The 19873-nt window shown below is 44.7% G+C and overlaps 1 protein-coding gene across 2 annotated transcripts; it reads left to right on the top strand.

The window, feature by feature from the left end:
• The first annotated feature begins 1635 nt into the window (after positions 1-1635).
• Positions 1636-16153, top strand: LOC143831604 (uncharacterized). 2 transcript variants are annotated; one of them, XM_077324715.1, is made up of 8 exons: positions 1647-2192; positions 3896-3991; positions 5052-5270; positions 7514-7536; positions 9300-9406; positions 9666-9707; positions 10743-10861; positions 11532-16153. In XM_077324715.1, the coding sequence occupies exons 2-8, from the start codon at positions 3977-3979 to the stop codon at positions 11694-11696; spliced, it is 690 nt and encodes a 229-aa protein (XP_077180830.1). In that variant the 5' UTR covers positions 1647-2192; positions 3896-3976; the 3' UTR covers positions 11697-16153. The 2 variants fall into 2 exon arrangements, with proteins under 2 accessions (XP_077180831.1, XP_077180830.1); XM_077324716.1 differs by lacking the exons at positions 10743-10861; positions 11532-16153 and having other exon boundaries at positions 1636-2192; positions 7514-7588; positions 9666-9705.
• Positions 16154-19873: the final 3720 nt, after the last annotated feature.

The following is a 19873-nucleotide window of genomic DNA, read 5'->3' on the forward strand; positions in this document are numbered from 1 at the left end:
AGCCACTTTGGGTCCCCATTGGGGAGAAAGACACTGAAAGAGAGAGGAAAAAAAAGCAAGCAATGGAAAATCCCATGGCCCGGGGCAAGCAAGAGAAGGCTTTTCTAGCTTCCCAAAGAGTTGGGGAAGAGTTGCCTACCCTGGGTTAAGAAATTCCTAGAGATCTGGGCTGGGGGCTGGGAAGGACACAGTCTGAGGAAGGGAAGGAGCTTGGCAGTCCACCTTCTACAGCTGCCCTTTTCTTCTGGAAGCTAAGCAGGGTTGGTCTTGGTCAGCACTAGTATGGGACACCACCGAGGAAGTTCAGGGTCACCACTACCCAGATGCAAAACTCTAGGATTGCCACAAGTCAACTGCGATTTGATAGCATTTTCCACACACACCAAGAACAGCTGTAATGTCAGGGGCACTCTAGCCCCCACCCCAACCTGGAGGTTGGCAACCCTATTTTGTGGAGAGGCTATGGTTCAGTCCTTGCCTTGCATCCATCCCAAGGCAAGAGGAGGTGAACCACTACCTAAACAATTGGAGATGCTCCATTTGCCACCTAAAGAGCCTCCCCCATGATCTCCCCACAGGGCAGCCCAATCAAAACTTCCTAGCAGGCTGTGAGCGCTCTTTCCCAATCCCACTCTGCCTAGAACCAGCAGCCTTGGGGCATGTGAACTCCACCTCCTTTTACTTCCCTCCTTTTACTCCCTTGTGACCTGCCATGGTCCAAGGCAAAAGTGCAGCTGCCAACACAATACTGCTGCCCGCAAGAACATTTCCCTGCCCTCCCCTAAGTGACAGTCTTTTAAAGACAACAATCACATGTCCTCTCAACCTCCTTTTCTCCAAGCGGAACTTTCCCAAGTCCCCTCCGCCTTTCCTCATAGGGCTTGGTCCCCAGGCCCTGGCTCATTCTCCTCACTCTCCTCTGAATCCTTTCAATTTTGTCTACATCCTTCTTTTGGGACCTTGTATCTCACGCGGCAAGAGCCTCTTGTGGCGCAGAGTGGTAAGGCAGCAGACATGCAGTCCAAAGCTCTGCCCATGAGGCTGGGAGTTTGATCCTAGCAGCCAGCTCAAGGTTGACTCAGCCTCCCATCCTTCCAAGGTCGGTAAAATGAGTACCCAGCTTGCTGGGGGGTAAACGGTAATGACTGGGGAAGGCACTGGCAAACCACCCCATGACGATCCCGGGTTGTAGACCTGCTTATGGAGGGCCTCATGGCCCGCTGGGATTTACTTCTGTGCCTTTGCAAGCATAAGGAGTCCAATCCGTGACTGCAACCGCCTGTTTATCTCTGGAATCTTTCTGCTTTGCCTGTAAGTATGAACTGGTTACTTCCATTGCATGGCATGGTAAGCTCATACCAGCAAAAAAAAAACCCAAAACTTTTCTATTGGTCTAAAGCAGGGGTGGGGGGTGGGGGTAAACGGTAATGACTGGGGAAGGCACTGGCAAACCACCCCGTATTGAGTCTGCCATGAAAACGCTGGAGGGCGTCACCCCAAGGGTCAGACATGACCCGGTGCTTGCACAGGGGATACCTTTACCTTTATCTCGCGCCGCACTATGATGGGCCCTCTCTATTGCAATAGCTAGCATGATTATACTTTTTTTTTGGGGGGGGGGGGAGATCATAAACCAGATCGACGTGGGTCCTCGTTAATCTTCAACTTCTCTTGCACCGCCATTCCTCCCGCCCCTCTCGAGCCAGACGGAATCAGACCGTCCCAAGGAACCGAAACCGAAAGCCTCCGCTTCTGAGCCCCGTTCCCTGTTTTGCTCGGCTCTGTGCAGGAGAAAGTCATGGCTGCGGTTCAGGAGCTCCAGGCGGAAGTCCTATGCTCTATTTGCTTGGAGTATTTCAAAGAGCCGGTGTCGATCGCCTGCGGGCACAATTTCTGCCGCGCCTGCCTCGTGCTGAGCTGGCGGCAAGGGAATTTCCTATGTCCTCAATGTCGAGAAGTGATCCAGGAAAGGACCTTCAGACCCAACACGGGGCTGGGAAATATCGTGGAACTGGTGAAACGTCTGAAATTGGAAGCGGCAGCCGAAGCCTCGCCGGTGGCCAAGACACCGGGAGCCCCTGAAACTCTTCTGCCAGGAGGACCAGACCCCCATCTGCGTCATCTGCAGGGAATCCCGTGACCACCGGTCCCATCAGGTGCTCCCCGTAGAAGAGGCCGCCGAGAGTTATAAAGTAAGACGATACTCGTCGCTCCCTGAAATTGGAGGCGGCAGCCGCGGCTGTTTCACGAGTTTGCCATGTTTATACGGAGAGCCGCCAGTCGCTGATTTCTTTCTTTTTTTTTTTGTTTGTTCATTTTGTTTCTTATATTTATTTTATATTTATATACCGCCTTTCCTGGAGGCTCAGGGCGGTTGACATAAAACGTAGAAAACTAATAAGTGTTTATGTGTGTGCAGATGGGCTGAGAAATTTCCACTTGAGAAATGGACTGACCTCATTTTTTTTTGCGTAAGGAACTCCAAGGTTTTTTGAGTTGATGGACTGATCTGATGCATATGTGGATTCGTCAGATGAGACCCATTTTAATAGGCATGGGGAAAATGACCGACTGTGGTTTAAGAGCACCGTTGTGCCTTTCTGGGGATTTGTTTTGGTTCTGGTGTGTTGCTATACTCTAGAGCAGGGGTAGTCAAACTGCGTTCGCTGGCAGGGGGCTCCTGGGAATTGTAGTCCATGGACATCTGGAGGGCCGCAGTTTGACTACCCCTGCTCTAGGTTAGCGATCCCCAACCTGTGGGCTGCGGACCACATGTGGTCCTTCGACTAATTGGAGGTGGGCCCCGAAGGACCCCTTCTTCCCCCCCCCTGGCCCTTTACTTCATCCCCCCCCAGCCCTTTACAACACACTTCATTGTTGTGGCATGTCTGTATCTTATTTTGAAGGGATGTTTAAACATTACCATAGCGATCAGAGAGCGTTAGGGCAGTGGTTGAGAGTAAAGGAGTCAACTACCCCCCCCCCCACCGGCCCTCAGTAAAAGGCGTTGAGTGGTCCCCAGTGATAAAAAGGTTGGGGACTACTGCTCTAGAGAAGGAAGAACAATACACCAAGATGGGCTTCCTTCCCCTTCCAAAACAAACAAACAAAAAACCTATGCTTCATAGCGGGTGTGGCCAAACTCTGAATCCACAAATGCTGACAGGGGCTCATGGGAACATGCTAGTAGAACACAGAGGGGATGAGTCAAAGAGACCACCAATCTCATTGGGCCTATTCTCTCCTCGTTGTGTCCTTAAACAGTGACTGTTTCTGATTTATTTCCGTATTTAAGGCAACTAACACCAGTGGAATAAAACAGTTGTCTAAAACAGGCATTCTCAAACGGGATTCGTGAAACCCTGGGGCTTTTCAATGGCCCCAGAAGGGTTTGTCAGATTGGGCCCTGATCCTGTTCTTAGTCCAGTTTATTAGGCTCCTGGGGTGTTTCTGGTGTTGGGGAGGTGGGGATAACAAAGCATGATGTCACATCCGGTCAAAATGTCTGGGTTACGTCATTTTATTAATTTATGGATTTACACTTCTGGTGATAGGAGACCTCCAGAGATGTGGCAGAGACATGTGACCTGCTGATATCATTTCAGGGTTTTTTCAAAGCCGGGAGAATGTTTCAGGTATTTCTCAATGGTAAAAAGGTTGAGAAAAGGCCGGGCTAGATGAAGTTATACTTCTGTGCATCAGATGAAGTGAGTTCTGACTCCTAGAAGCTTATGGTATAAAGACTTTTTGTTAAAGTGCTACTTGACTTATTTTGCTGCCAGTGACGAATGTGCCTGTAATCCAGATTGATTGTGTGACGAGACCAGATTCTCCCATCTCTATGCCTTTCCACACATATTCCAGAAGGGCAAGCCCCCTGTTTCTCTTTCTTTAGGAACAAATCCAGTCCGAACTCCTGAAACTGAAGAATGTGAGAGAGCATCTCAAGCAAATACAGCTGCAAGACCCAATTACTATGAAAGAGCACCTGGTGAGCAACCCGCCTTTTTTTGTAGTAACTGGACAGGAAAATGCCACACCCAAATATTAGTTCTGCTGAGAGTTTTGACAATCAGATTTAAGTAACTAAATTTTGTTTATTTTTATTTTGAGATGGGGTAGGTAGGCCTTTAAGGGTGGGAGTGGGAATGTTTTGGTGATCCCTGGAAGAGGGCAAAAATTTAGGGATAGGGCCTTGGTCTGCAACCTATTTTCTTGATAGGGACCACATTTTGAAAGGGAAAAACCCATTGAAGCCTAGAGAAATGTTAGCTTTTCTTATGGACTCATGTCTCCGTGAACTGAGACAACAACATATAGCTTACCATAGATTTTTCTGTGGTTTCTTCCTTTTTCTGTTCCTGATGGAGTTTTGACATCCAGGTCTAAGTGGCCCATGTGATTTTATTGCTTGGCCTGGCCTCAACCATATGCCTGACAAAATAGTGCAGTTCTTGCAGGCCTTGTGGAATTTCACTAGTTCCACCAGGGCAGCATATTCTGCCAGGCTGGGACCAGGGCAAGGTCCAGACTCATTTCTTTTGGACCAGGGACCACCAACATGTTAGCATTCAAGGATCTTAGTGTTCTTCTGGGGCCATACAAGGCAGTCCTCAGATATGCAGGGCCCAGACTGCGTAAGGCCTTGAAAATTAAAACCAGGACCTTGTATTTGATTCAAGGTAGCCAGTGCAGCTGTTGGAGGACAGGTCAACTGTGGGCCCTCCAGTGTCCTAATACAGATCTCTGCAGCTATGTTTTGCTCCAGTTATAGCTTTTGGGTCAAGACCAAGGGTAGACACAGAGCTGTGGTCAGCAACCCACTTTTTATAGGCACAACATTTTGAAAAGATCAAAGTCTGAAGCGCAAAGAAAGGTGGATGTTTCATATGGATTCACATCTCCATGAACTGAGACAACAGCATTTTGCTTATCATTTTCTTTTCTTTCTTTCTTTCTTTCTTTCTTTCTTTCTTTCTTTCTTTCTTTCTTTCTTTCTTTCTTTCTTTCTTTCTTTCTTTCTTTCTTTCTTTCTTTCTTTCTTTCTTTAGGAAAAGATTAAAATGGAAAGAGATGTGGTTGTGAAGGAATTTGACCAGCTGCACCAGTTTGAGCAGGAGCAGAAGAGTTTCCTTCTGGACCAGCTGAAAGAGCTGCAGAAAGAGGTGGAGGAGGAGCAGAAGTCAAAGGCTGAGAATGCTGATAATCTGGACGCTCTGATTAGAGACATGGAGGCAATCTGCCACCAGTCAGACCATGATTTCCTGCAGGTGAAAATTCTAGAACTGGCTGCTAATTATGTAGAATTTAGGAACAAATCTCAGATTTGCTAATTTTGTTGTGTGGCATGAATTCATCTGCCTTGTTTTTTTTACTGTTTTGATAGTAAAAAGCTAGTGATCTTTTCTGAGCATTATGGAAGGTTGCATCATCATTTCTGCTCCATATTTTCACCCAAATCCTCTTTATTCCAACTTGCAGTAGCTCTTCCTCAGATCCTTGGCTTTCTGATCTCCAGTGTCTCTCTGATCTTCCTTCCTTCCCAGCCACTCCCTCCCTGATAGTTGTATGTCTTTTAAGCTGCCCCCCATCTCTGTGTTATCTCCATTGTTGGTTGCAGCTGTTTTGTGTTTTTTAGTTAAATCGCAAAAAAAACAAAACACTGAACACTAGCATTTGAAACACTCTCACTCTTGTTCTTTAGCAAATAGGCCTTTCACAGAAAAAATAAAATTTTATTAGGAAAACAAGTATAGTAAAAACAGAGGAATTCCTTTCTTTTCCTTCGTTTTTTCTGTTGTAACTCCAATTTAGTGCATTTCTTTAAACAAAGCATAGGCTGCTTTTCTGAAAGTCTATGTGCCAGAAAAAAAATGCTGCTTTGAGTCAAGAGGAATAGCAGGTATCAGTATTTTGATAAATTTTAATAAATGAACATTTATCTGATGTAGGTTTGAACAACTAAAAGTGTGTGTGTGTGGGGGGGAGATATGAAGACAGTGTTTGTCTCAACACACTGCAGAGCTTGCATATAGTTTTGCTTCTTTGTCTGATTTTCATAGGAGTAAGGGACTAAAAAGAGCCTCTTGTGGCGCAGAGTGGTAAGGCAGCCGTCTGAAAGCTTTGCCCATGAGGCTGGGAGTTCAATCCCAGCAGCCGGCTCAAGGTTGACTCAGCCTTCCACCCTTCCGAGGTCAGTAAAATGAGTACCCAGCTTGCTGGGGGGTAAACGGTAATGACTGGGGAAGGCACTGGCAAACCACCCTGTATTGAGTCTGCCATGAAAACACTAGAGGGCGTCACCCCAAGGGTCAGACATGACTCGGTGCTTGCACAGGGGATACCTTTACCTTTAAGGGACTAAAATAAGGTTGCTTTTGAAATGGTAGTATGAAATGTCCGTGGTTTGGTTTTGCTGTGCCCACTTTGGGGTGTAATTATAGCTGGTGACAATACCTGTACATTGTCCTTGCAAAAGTGCTTTACGGGCAAGGTCCTAATGGGTCTTACAGGCATTATTGAGAGAGCTTACCCTCAGGCTTCCACTCAGAACCACCACACTCCAAATTCTAGCTTTAAAATGACTGTTTGTACAGGAGGGATCCTTCCTTCCTTGAAATAACTGACTGGCACCTCTGAACGAGCTGTCGTGCTCTCAGTCAGAATAGGGTTTTTGATTAAAGGCAACTGAAATGATTTTGAAACATTAGCAGAAATAGGCAAGTGAGATGACAGGAGTTTACAGCACTATGAATGGGGAGGGTGGAAGTATTAGCTGCCATTTCCTTTTACAACCAGATATTTACCTATCCTAAAAAGAAATTTCTTTACATTTAGAAGCTGGTTTCTTTACCTTCACCTGGTCCTGATACACTGGAGGCCATCAGGCCCTCCCAGCATTTTTAAATGACCAAATTCAGCTCTAAAATGGCATCAGTGTCTGTAGAGAGACCTGACGAAGAGTGCTTGCACTCGAAAGCTCACGCCCTGAATAAATCTTTGTTGGTCTTCAAGGTGCTGCTGGACTCTGATTTTATTGTAGAGACCTGTGGATGCTGTAGTTCCTAGTTTAACCATAAGACATTTCTGACTCAAAGGACAATCTCTTGAAATTTTTGTACATATAAGAGCTGCTCTTTATGCTTGTGATGTTTTGTGGAAGATGCTTGTAGTGAAATATTAGGTACTTTGGGCTCTTAGGATGAAACATTAGTTATTAACCTCCACCCTCCTCCACCCCCGTTGACCTCCTTCTCCTCCACCCCCCCCCTTTTTTAGGAATGGGGGTAGGAAGGGGATCTTATTATTGTGCCGCCATGTTGTGACATTTTAAAGTCTTTTAATGGGAGTTTTAATGGGGTTTTTAAGACACTGTAACCCACCACGAGCCATTTGGGAGTGGCAGGAAATAAATTAAAATAATAATAATAATAATAATAATAGTATGATATTTATGTATCATAGATTCATCAATCACTACAGTAACTTTTCTTTCTTTTTTCTTTCTTTCTAGGATATTAACAACACCTTGACCAGGTACATGGCTCCTTCAGCTACATCCTGCCAAGTAATGACAGCAAATGAAATGGTAGATATTTGGGGGAGAGGGTTGGAGTTAGATCCTGTGTTGAAGTGAATCATGTGCTGAAGCAGCTTTAATACAAAGTAAAGCAGATTCAACAGGCAATGTATTTTGCCAGTTTTCCTCTTCTCTTTTCAAGTGAAGATTTAAATAAATGCATGGAAGATGAATGATTTCTTCATACCTACTCACTATAAATAATGTAAGTTCTAAATGTTTTCAAATTACCCATGTCAGAAATGTAGAAGTTGAGCAAGAACAGTTCAGAAGCTTTTACTTACGCAGAATGAACATTTTCCCTGAAATAACTTGAGTGGCACCTCTGAGCAACCTGCTATGATCTCAGTCACAGTAGGGTTTTTGTTTTTAGGCAGCCAAAGTGATCTTCAAACAGCAGAACTAGGCAAGTGAAATGACTGGAGTTATGATCTGTCTGCTAATATAATTTTGATCTCTGGGACTATTTCCGCATGGAGGGCGAAACCGCACAATGTCACCCACCTGCAATTGTAGGATAGTAATTTGCGCTATTTCTCCCCTTCACCCTCTGCCGCCATGTCTCGCCTTTTGCCCTCCTCACTACCGGGGGGGGGGGGGAGGCACAAGAGAGAGCAACGCATTATTTTACTCACCACTCCTTAGCCTGTCAATCAATGGAGGCAACCAATCAGAGGTTTTGGGTGCAAAGAGCATTAACATTCAGCACGCAAGGCAGGGGTAGAAGAATCTGAGTAAGAACAGAAGAGAACAGCACAGCTGAGAGGCTGTAATGTTCAGGAAGGAGAGTTGTTTTTTCTCTAACCGAAAGAGAATCAAAGTGGTTTACAATTAAATTCCTTTCCCTTCCCCACAACAGACACCTTGTAAGGCTGGTGGAGCTAAAAGAGTTCTGAGAGAACTGTAACTGGCCCAAGGTTACCCAGCAGGCTTCAGGTGGAGGAGTGGGGGAATCAAACTGGGTTCTCCAGATTAGAGTCTGCTGCCCTTAACCGCCACACAGCAATGGCTCTCAGGGCAAGACTGTCAGAAAAGACTTCAGCAGGAAATTCAAGGTGGAAAAGAAGCACCTTGATCAAAAGCGGGGAGGGGGGAATTCCAAACATGCTGTCTTGGCATTTGCATGTGTTGTGCCAAGCAGAACCAAAACCCTGCCCTGCTGCTGCCTGACATTGTGCTGCATTGCAGCCAAGTGCTTCACCTGAATCAGAAGCTCTTCCATGGCAGCCTGCTATGCATTGACAGCTGCTGCCAGCAAAAGTGGGAGTGAGGCAGTATGCAGGGCCCTAGGAGCAGTGTGGAAAGGCTCCTCTCTGGCACGACAGCATTAGGAGAAAGAGGGTTCTGTTCTCATTCTGTGCACAATATAGAGCAGGGGAGGCCAAACCGTGGCTCTCCAGATGTCCATGGACTACAGTTCCAATTACTCCTACCAGCTGGAGAGCTATAATTTGGCCACCCCTGGGATAGAGATAGGAGGAAGAGAATTATACTTGTATGTTATGTTTTGACACAGGAGGTCAGAGAAGGAGAAGAATGTGGGGATTGGCAGTTTCTAGGGAGTGGAACTGGGCAGAAGGGAGTGTAAAGGCAGGTGAACAATGAGTTGGTGAAGGGTCCCTTGGATCTTGCATATCTGTCTTCCACTGGCATTTGTTTTGAATCACTGTTGGATTATACATATTAATGGGAATCCATTTTTTAAAAAACCATCTACTAGGTCCAGGAATTTCCAGATGCCTGTGAGCACTTCCCGTCTTACACCAAAACTTACTACATTTTCTCAGAAGAATGCTGCTCTAAGAGGGACACTGATCAATTTGAAAGGTACTGAGCTGGGAGTTTCAGGGGGTTCCCTGTACTGTGGGATAGTGTAGGGATTAGGTGATGGACTATGTAGCAACCCACTCATGAACTGAGCATGTACCATTGTTCAGTAGATAGCTGTTACAGCCACACCTACACAGAGATTACCCCCAAAGCCACGTAAGATCTTTTTTTTCAGTCTGTATTTAGATGCGCAGTTGGATACATTTTGACATGAATAAAAGATATCAATTCTCATACTTTCCCCTTCCCCTTCCAGAAACATTCACCTCTATGCTGAGGAATTATGAACAGCAGCAGAGTAAGTACAGCTCCTGAATGTAAACAATAATGAAATCAGATGTAATTTTTATAAAGAATATAATTGAGTTACCTGGTATAGAATCATATATATTATATTATAAAAAGTTTCCCAGCACTGAATGCATTTTGAACTTACTTACTTGGTTATATTTTGTCTTAAGGCCACTCCTCCAGTATATTCTCCCTACTTTGCCTGGAAATTGGATGGATGAACTGCTGATTGTTGACCAGGCGCATGATGGTGGGAGTGGGAGTCCGGCTGGGGGGTCCTGTCTGATGGGAGTGGTGATCCTTAGCCTCAACCAAATGCTTGGTGGAAGAAAGCCGTTTTGCAGGACTCCAGGACTTTGAAAGCTCCATGAGGGCTCACGCTTTTGCTGGAAGCTCATTCCACCAAGCTTGGAGCCAGGGCTGAAAAGGCCTTGGTTCTGGTTGAGGCCAAGCGCATCTCTCAAGTTTTCTTCCATATAACAAGTTTTCTCTGTCAAAGTCGTATAATCGCTGCATTTTTCTTACACTTGATAACCTTGATAACCCCACCACTACCAGAGGGCTTTTTCAGTCCCCCCATTCTTGGCCGAAGGCGAGATGTTAAATTGCACCCCAGCCAACGTAAATAGGTGCACTGCCTGAAAAAACGGCATTCTAAAGTCTCTACCATCACACATTTAAAAGATTCCCAGCACTGTGAGTGCATTTTGAGCTCTCTTCTTGAGTTGCTCCCATCTAACAAGACTTCTCTGTGAAAGTCTTATAGCTGTTGCATTTCCCCTATACTCCACAGCCCCATCACCACCAGAGGACTTTTTCAATCCCTCCCTTGATAATTGACATACAAATATAGCATTAACCTTTAGCTCGGATTTTAGGCTACAGCAATGTCAGTTACCAAATATAATCGTTCTGTTAATTTCCACTTTATATATGTGTTGCTCATCTGTGTAAGACTCTCTTGTGTGAGGATCTATTTAACTCCCTAATCTGTACAGAAGAAAAAAACTACTCAAGACTTTTCCTTTTCTGTTTCTTACAGAGGAACGCCCCCTTTTTCATCCAACTCAGCAAGCTTATGCCTCCATGATATGTAAGAAAGGCTGGAAGTTCAATCCCAGCAGCCGGCTCAAGGTTGACTCAGCCTTCCATCCTTCCGAGGTCGGTAAAATGAGTACCCAGCTTGCTGGGGGGTAAACGGTAATGACTGGGGAAGGCCCTGGCAAACCACCCCGTATTGAGTCTGCCATGAAAACGCTGGAGGGCATCACCCCAAGGGTCAGACATGACTCAGTGCTTGCACAGGGGATACCTTTACCTTTATTTAATACCAGTGTGTGTGTGGGAGGGGAGCTTCTGGTGGGCCAGGGAGAAATAATTGCATGGAAAGCAGCACAGATGTGGATGGAATGTGCAAAACTGTTCTCCTCCCCACCTGTGCAGCCAGCTAAATGAAGGAATGAGGGTTGTTGGCTCCCTAGTTCTGTGACAGTTGGGACAAACCTAGCAGCAGAGCCCAGCTAAAAGCTACCTGCTTTCACTGTAGGCATCTCTAGATTGGAAGAACTTACCTACTTAATAGCACGAGGGTCAGAAGACGTACTTATCTTAGGCGTGCATCATGTGAACGTGGTGTACTTCCTAATTTAGAAATTCAATTATAAATAAATAAAATAATTTGAGCCCAAATTCATGCTAAAAACTTTCCTTTATCCATTAAAATAGTTTTGGGAAACATATAACACAAAAAAATTCAACTCCCCCCCCCCCAAATACATAGGGGTCTGATCTACAGCTGTTTTCTAATTCGTCTACTTTTCATTCTTTGCAGCATATTTCAACTCCCCATTCATGCATCCTGTCTACGCCGAGAAAGAACATACATTATTCTTCAATTAAAGGAGTTCTGCATAAAGGGCATGCAGCAATGATCATCAATCACACATCATTTTGGAGAACCCTGAAGATCAAAAGCATGAATTTGTGGGATATCTGATTCGGTGTTGTTGTTGTTTTGTTTTTTACAGTGTTTCTCAGTTCCCAGTTGCCCAGTGTCCCCATGTCTTGCTGATTAAGTACACAAATTTTGGCTCCAGTGCCCTCGTTTCATTGCTCTTTAATTGTATGACTCACTGACCATTATTTGTCACTCTTGGGTAGTGCATTAGAGCAAGAGCTGGCAGTGCGCAGGGATTACAATGGAGAAGACCAAGGATCAAATCCGCACTCGGCAGTGAAGCTTGCTGGGTGGCCTTGGAACAGTCATGCAGCGAAAGCCTACCTTATGGGGTTGTTGTGCGGATAAAATGCTGCTCCTTTTTGTGACCCAGACGTATAACTCTACACTTCTCCTTATTGAATTGCATCTTTTTCTCATTGGCCGATCTTTCCAGCGTGTTCAGATCTTGTTGAATGCTGTCTTCTGGGATGTTTTCTAGTCCTCCCAATTTGGTGTTACCCGCAAATTTAATGAGGAGTCCCCCTATCCCATCATCCAGATAACTGATAAAAATGTTGAAAAAGTACTGGTCCCAGTACTGAGCCCTGTGGCACTTTGTGGCTGACTTCCCTTAAATCCAATGAAATACCACTTTTGGGGTTTGACATTCTAGCCAGTTCTCTTATCCACCTAAGCATCTGGAAATCCAGTCTACAGTCCTCCAGTTTGCCCATCAGAACATCATGGGGAGCCTTGTCAAAAGCTTCACTGAAATCTAGGTAAACCACATCTACCGAGTTTCCACGATCTAATAAGCCCGTCACTCCATCAAAGAAGGAAACCACATTGGTCTGGTAAGACCTGTTGGAGTCAAGTTCATGTTGACTTCCCCGGATCAGCAAATTGTTCTCCGGGTGATTGCAGATCACCCCCTTTAAAATCTGTTCCATTATCTTCCCTGCAATTGAGGTCAGATTAGCCATATGACATTCTGCTAATTAAGGGAATAGTCCCCTTAATGTCTCCAACACTATGACCTTGGTATCCATCTAGTTCAACATGCCATTTTCTGCAATGGCTAACCAGATATTTCTGAGAAACCAACAAAACATGACGGGTACGGCTACCCCACTATGAACCCCAAGTAAATGGCATTCCGACATACACAGCCTTTGCCTCTGGTGGTTACATTCCAGCCTTTGACCACCCTTTCCTACCTTACTCCCACAAAGATTCTAGGAAACTTCTAGTAATCATCAGGAGACATTTCACTTGATCAACATATATATATACAGCGAAGAAAAAATGCCAGCTAATGTATGATATGGAAGACACTGTTCCCAGGGTCAGATGTTGGCTTCCAAAATACAGGAGAGCAATGGACAAGGCAGAGGGCGGTATATAAATATAAAAAATAAATAACAGAGGCAACTCCTAGAGAAGACTGGCCTGCAAACCATTTTGAGAGGCTTTTGTGCCCCACTTTCTGGGCCCTGATCCACAGGCTGGGAAACACTGTTCTAGTACACATTGTGAAATCCAATTGGTTACATGCATTAAAACCTGAGGCAATCACCTGTATAAGTCATTGACATTTTGCTGGTCAGCAAACGTAATAATAAGCGGCTTTTTAAAAAGATTAGATTCTCAAATTACAGACTTATGTTGGCTTCAGTAAGCAGAGTCAATAATTAGACCATATAGGCAGTATTAAAGTATAATAATGTATTTACTAGAACTACCAGGGCAGGGTACAGGGATAAAAAAGAAAGTACATATCTTCCTATAGCTAATACAGGTGCTGCTAGTCTTACACCGTTACATGATTAATGGAACTGAGATACAGCAGTTGAGAACAAAGAGAGGAAGCAGAATTCTCTTCTCCCTGTTACAGGTACTACATGAGAATAAGCAAGTAGTCAACAATTTGCACACCAATAAACAATCGCAAGAGCCCAGTTGCCTGTCCCCACCACAGTAGCAAGTATAAACAAACAGTTAACTCTTTCTTGACTGCCAGTTGCTGACTCTTGCTTTTGACAAAGCCTAACATACCCCTTCTCCAGAGTAAGCCACTGATTTCAATCATTCCCAACTTATCTCTAAGATTCACAAAAACTATTTCTATATAAGGGCTTGGTCAGCACATCAGCAATCATATTGTCAATCACAATATCCATGACTCCTTCTTTGAACGTCTCCATGGCAACTACAATCTTGATCACGAGGTGCCTCTTCTTCAAGTTTTTGCCTTTGATCTTTGTGATTCTGGCTACATTGTCTTCATACATCGTGATTGGCTTAGGTTCATCTATGCCAGAGTCCTTCGGTAGGCCTACTACGCATTCAAGGTCATTGCAAGTATTGCAGGTTGCTATGCCTTCTGCAGGTGATCCAACCATCAGATTCTATCCCTTACCTGTCCAGCTGATCAGGTTTCCGCCATAGAAGAATAAGTCTTCTTGTCCACTTTTAGTTTTCTTGTCAAACTTGACATCATGGCCAGTTTACATCCATATATCCCACTAGTTGCAATTCTTGTCATGATGATATCTTCCACCTTAGGTTAGCAGTTTTGTTGAGATATCTCACCATCCTTCATACAGCATTCAAGTCATAGCGATCAGGAGAACTGACCTTTCTGCTCAGGATCCCTACTGCAGCTGTAATGTAAGGTCTGTTGATGTTACTCCGACGCAACAGCTTTACAATGGCTTCTCAATAGGCCTTATTATTGTCCAGTGGCTGTCCATCAAATAAGAACATATAAGCTGTGTCCAGTGGAGTGTCAATTCCTTCTGTTTTCTTAGTGTCCACTGATTTAATAAAATCCATTATTTCATGGTTTTGGCTTAGTAGAACTCTACCATCTGTGGTTCCACTTTCCTGCAAAAAACATTTTAAAGCCCAGGTCCACTCTGTGGCCCCGCAAAGTTGACCATGGCATCCCCCCCCCTTCCTAGCCTCTGTAAGGCAGGGAGGTGGTCCAGCTCTTCCCATCCACACCAGCCTGCCGCAGGACAAGCCCCATTCACACCCACAGTGCGAAAAGGGAATGTAGAAGAATCCGCATTCCCTTAGCACAGGGCTACTGAGGGCCTAATGTATGTCAGGCCAGGAGAACACTGGCCTGGTAGCAACATCATGAGGACACGGGGATTAGGCCCACATCCATGAGCCCCCTCCCATCCTTTTCCATCCATACAGAATCGGCCATATAGTTCATATGCATCTTAAATTAATCCAATGTTTGATCTTTTGACCTCAAGAAGTACAGGCAGGCAAATTTTGTTCCATAGTCTATTATAGTGAGGTGATACCTCAAACCACCAGGAAATGCCACAATAGGACCAATCCCACATGGATTCTCTCCATAGACTTATATCAAGGCTCTTGTCCTTTTGGCCCTTAAGACAAATTTCACCACCATTTCTGGACATTTCACAGTCTATAATCTCATAGCCAACATCACGTAAGGACTTCATAATAGATTCAAAGTGTCTCTGGCCCATTCGTCTATGAAATCCATAAACACAAAGTTTCTGTGTTTGCAATCAGCCTTATTCACATTAAACTTTATTGGCTTACCTCAGCTTTGAGAAAATAAAGATTCCCTTTTTTCATCTGCTTTAAACTTTTCTTCCAGCTCAGAATCACAAATTAGCCACTCATCACCTGTTATCTGAAATTCAAATCCTTTCTCTTCAAGACGTGATAAAGAGAGTACATTTAACTTTGCAGGGGGAACATAAAGTTCATTAGATATAGAGTATTTCACAGTATTACCCCTGATTCCTCTGGCATGAAAAACAACAGTTTCTTTTCCAATAGCAGAAATCTTCTGCTCATCCACAGAGTACAAAAATTCAGAGCATTCCTCAAGTGAACTAAACAGTCCTTTGTCATTTATGTTGGAAAAAATCTATTCCCTTAGCGGAGCTACTGTAGTGAAAAGTTAGCAGAGTTATTATATAAATAATGAGACCAGACGAGGCAGATTTACTGTATATAAAAAGACAAACTGTACTAGCTAAACAGGGTAAGGGCACTGGAAGTTAAAAAACAAGAAAATAGCTCATTACAGGAGCTGTCCACCTTAGCTGCTACATGGTTGAGATTCAAGATGGATCTGCTTCTCTGCCCAAAGCAGAGTTCTTCTCAAACAAAGAGAGGAAGTAAAATTCTTTTTCTTCCTGCCAAACTTGTGTACATGACAAACCTGAGTCAGGCCATGGCCGGGAAGCTAGGAAATTTACATTGTAAAAGAGACTATTTGACCCACTCTGCCTGTCCCACTAGCAACAAGTGTAAACAAACAGTTTAACCCTTTGACTGACAGTCTGTGGCTGGCTCTTGCTAAATGACAAAGTCCAACAATTTACTAGTACAATTTCTGATCCAGAATCAAGGCACCATCTTAACCCAGCGTCATAATCCGCACTGTCCTCTTTAGCTCCACTGGTGCACAGACAAAGTTAACACATGACTTTTCTTTTCTTTGTCCCCTTTCCATGGTTGACGCTGAGCGCAGCTGCTCTGAGCATTAAGATCAGGTTGCTTTCCTTGCTGTCTGTTCTTTTGCTTTAAATAATATCTGCAAACATTTTTCTTATGACCTTTTCTCTTACAATAAAAACAAACTATCTCTCCTTGGTTCAGTTGCAAAGCAGACATGTTTTTGGACATCTGAGCTACATCAGGACTTTTCAAATCACTTTGCAACAAGTATTTAGTCACGTATTCAACAGTAAGTTTGTCTTCAGCCAGAAGACCGTGAATCCTGCCTTCGTAGCTCTTAGGCAGAGAAGCAAGAATAACATTTATTATAAAGTCATCTTTAAGATCGAATCCTGTTGCCTTAATCTGGTCTGCATATTCCAAAAGCAGATTCAAATGCTCATTCAAATCTTTCCCTTCTTGTAACTTCGTCTTTAGTAGCTTTACAAAGAGAAATCTTTGGGATATTAAGGAATTGGTTTGATATCTTGTTTCCAGCTTTTCCCACAATTCCTTCGCTGTTTTTACAGGTGCGTACAGCCATGTTTCAGAATCTTCCAGGGTCTCCACTATTATGAAAAGGGCTGCAGCATTATCAGCTTCAAACTGTTTATAATTTGGGGAATCCTCTTCTGGGAAATTTTCCTTTAAGGTGTAGATTAGGCCATGCATTCCCAGCACATTCCGGACTTTGAATCTCCAGCTTATGAAATTATTTTTATTTAGATTGGGGAGAGAGTGCATCACAGCAGGGTCTAATTTAGGAATTGGACAATTTACTTCCCTTTGTCCAGCTGAACTCACTTGCTTGCCTTTGTCTTCCATTGGCTCAGTGTGGCTTTTCCAAGCACAGTCTGCTTCTCCTCTGCAAATCAGAACAGGTCGCTCTAACAGTAGCTCCTATAGTTTGGAAGAAAGGAAGAAAGTTCAGCAGAACAGCTTCCCGGACAGCCCTTGCTGCCCTCCTGAAAGTCAAAATAATGAACCGGGAGGGATGGGTCCCAGTGAAGAAACAAATATAGAAAAATACAGACGCACTGGGAAACCAATATGGCAATAAATTATCCAAACTGGACTTGTATAGAGTCGTCTGTCTTCAGTAATTCTTTTATTCTTATTTCACACAAGTCCCGGCGTGTTTCGCCTTACAGCTTTTTCAAGGGACGGTTTTTATATTTAAGGACCAACTTCAACTTATTAAGGAATCTCTTGATAGAGAATAAGGTCATACAAACTTAGCTTGTGGCGCTTCAGACGCGAGACACGTCGGGACTTGTGTGAAATAAGAATAAAAGAATTACTGAAGAGAGACAACTAGCTTTTTGAATTACTTCTTTTATTTAATCTTTTTTTGGGGGTAACCCCTCCCCCCCAAAAAAAAAACCCTTGTGCAGGCCTTGCAGCCAACACAACTTGATCACTCAGATCTACTCAGAATCTCACTCAAAAAGAATCTCACTCATCAATCTCAGAATCTCACTCATCAATGGGACTTACTCCCAGCTCTTAGGACCTTAGGTACCCCTATTTTAAAGGTAAAGGTAAAGGTATCCCCTGTACAAGCACCGGGTCAATACAGGGCGGTTTGCCAGTGCCTTCCCCGGTCATTACCATTTACCCCCCACCCCTATTTTAGACCAATACAAACGTTTTGTGGAGGTTTTTTTGTTTTTTTTTTTTTTTTGCAGATATGAGCTTACCATGCCATGCAATGGAAGTAACCAGTTCATACTTACAGGCAAAGCGGGAGAGGTCCTGAACACCCAGCAGAAAGATTCCAGAGATAAACAGCCGATTGCAGTCACGGATAGGACTCCTTATGCTTGCAAAGGCATAGAAGTAAACCCCAGCGGGCCACGAGGCTCCTCCATAAGCAGGTCTACAACCCGGGATCGCCGCCCCTTTGTCCAAGCCGTCCCTCCCCTCGCCCGCCAGGCAGCCGGCCCGCCCCCAAGAGGGGAAACAAAAGCCCCCGTTTCGTGGAGGGCGGTGGGGCGGTCTTGCTGCCTCCCGTGCAGACGGAAGCGGTGGCTGCCGAAGGCCTGTGATCGGCTTGCGTGTTGCCTTTCAAACAGCCCGCGCTTCTCGCCTGCCGGCACCGCTTCTGCCGCGCCTGCGCTGGGAAGAGGAGGAGGAGGAGGAGGAGGAGGAGGACAGGTGCTTTTCGTGCGTGCGATGCCGAGTCACGACCCAAGTGAGAACTCTCAGCCGGTGCGGGACCTGATGGAATTGGTGAAATATCTGGAGCCGGGCGCCGCGGACGCCTCGCCCGAGGTCGCCAGGAGTCTGCCGAAGTCACCGGGCGCCCCTGAGGCTCTTCTGCCAGGAGGAGGAGACCCCCCATCTGCATCATCTGCACGGAATCCGACCACCGAGCCCATCCAGTGCTCCCCGTGGAAGAGGCTGACAGGTGTATAAAGTAAGATGCTCTCCGGGGGCGGGACGGTGGCAGCCTCGGATGTTTCACGTGTTTGCCGGTTCACATAGGAAGTCATCGGCTCTGATTTCTTACTACTGGCACGGGGGAGGGGAGGGGAGGGGTTGGAGGGAGAGGTGAGGCAGGGAGAGGATGAATTCAGCCCCTCTCGTCCCTTTGATATGAACAGTCGCCCCTTTAGAGAAGACCGCAGCAGACGGACAAGGCTGCTCTTGATGGGGTCTTGAAATGGCTGTGGTTTAGGGCTGCCAACTCCAGGCTGAGAAATTCCAGGAGATTTTGAGGATGGCACCAAGGGAGGGCAGGTTTTGGGGATGGGAGGGATCTCATATATAGTTCCATAGAGACCATGCTCCAACACAACCATTTTCTGCAGAGGAACTGCTCCCTGTTGAATTGTAATTCCAGGAGGACTTAGGGCCTCTCCTGGAAGTTGAAAACCCATGCCACAGGTGCAGTTTATATGTTTATTTACGGTGACTAACACCAGAGGAAGAAAAAACACATTCTAAATAGTCCTTCCCTTCCATAGTAGCCGTTTAATCACGAGAGCTAAAAAAAACAACACACACACAGAGGAAAGTGTGCGTGGGGGGGGTCTAAATTCTTTAGTGGGTTTAAGAATACTAGCTCTCATGAGGATAGTTTGTTTCCAAATTTTAATATGCAATTTGCCTGGGAGTACCAGATGCTGAGTTACATACAAAAGAAGAACTATTTACTTCTGTAGTATTCTACTGATCTCTCAAAAGTTGTCTATAGCTGAAGACAGAATCTCTGGACCAAATTCTATACATTCACTAAGTCCTTAACTGAAATGATATATGAATCTCAGGGCTTATTTAATTTTGTGCTCTAACCCTGAAGATTAGAAAACGCACTATGTAAATTAAAATGTAGAATCCAATAGCAGCTGTCATATTGCAATAATGAGCACTCTGGTGGAATTCATAGCCATACTGTGGGAACTTTTGGGGTTCCGCGGGGCATGCAAGATGGAGCTCTTCCGCTGGGTCTATGGTTGAGGCCGGTGCACCAAGAAGATCTGGACCCCTCGTTCTGGATCATTCTACTGGTGACTTGAGATCTGTTCTCCCATGTCCACCCCCCGGAGTTGCTATTAAGGGGTTTTTTTAGTTGTTTTTATGTCGCCGCATAAAACAATATCCTACTGATTAGGATATTGTTGATTGTATATTTTTAGGGGTATTTTATTTGGGGATTTTATCTGATGTAACCCGCCAGGAGCCTTCTTGGGAGTGGCGGGCTAAAAATCAAATAAACTAAACTACTCAGGAAC

This window comes from Paroedura picta, chromosome 3, assembly GCF_049243985.1.
Source record: "Paroedura picta isolate Pp20150507F chromosome 3, Ppicta_v3.0, whole genome shotgun sequence".
In the NCBI taxonomy this organism is placed as follows: Eukaryota; Metazoa; Chordata; class Lepidosauria; order Squamata; family Gekkonidae; genus Paroedura; species Paroedura picta.

What these genes read in the sequence shown, in the direction of transcription:
- LOC143831604 (XM_077324715.1), top strand. An exon ending in ATTAACAACACCTTGACCAG is followed by an intron (nt 7,537 to 9,299) that starts GTACATGGCTCC and finishes ACCATCTACTAG; the next exon opens with GTCCAGGAATTTCCAGATGC. An exon ending in GAATTATGAACAGCAGCAGA is followed by an intron (nt 9,708 to 10,742) that starts GTAAGTACAGCT and finishes TGTTTCTTACAG; the next exon opens with AGGAACGCCCCCTTTTTCAT.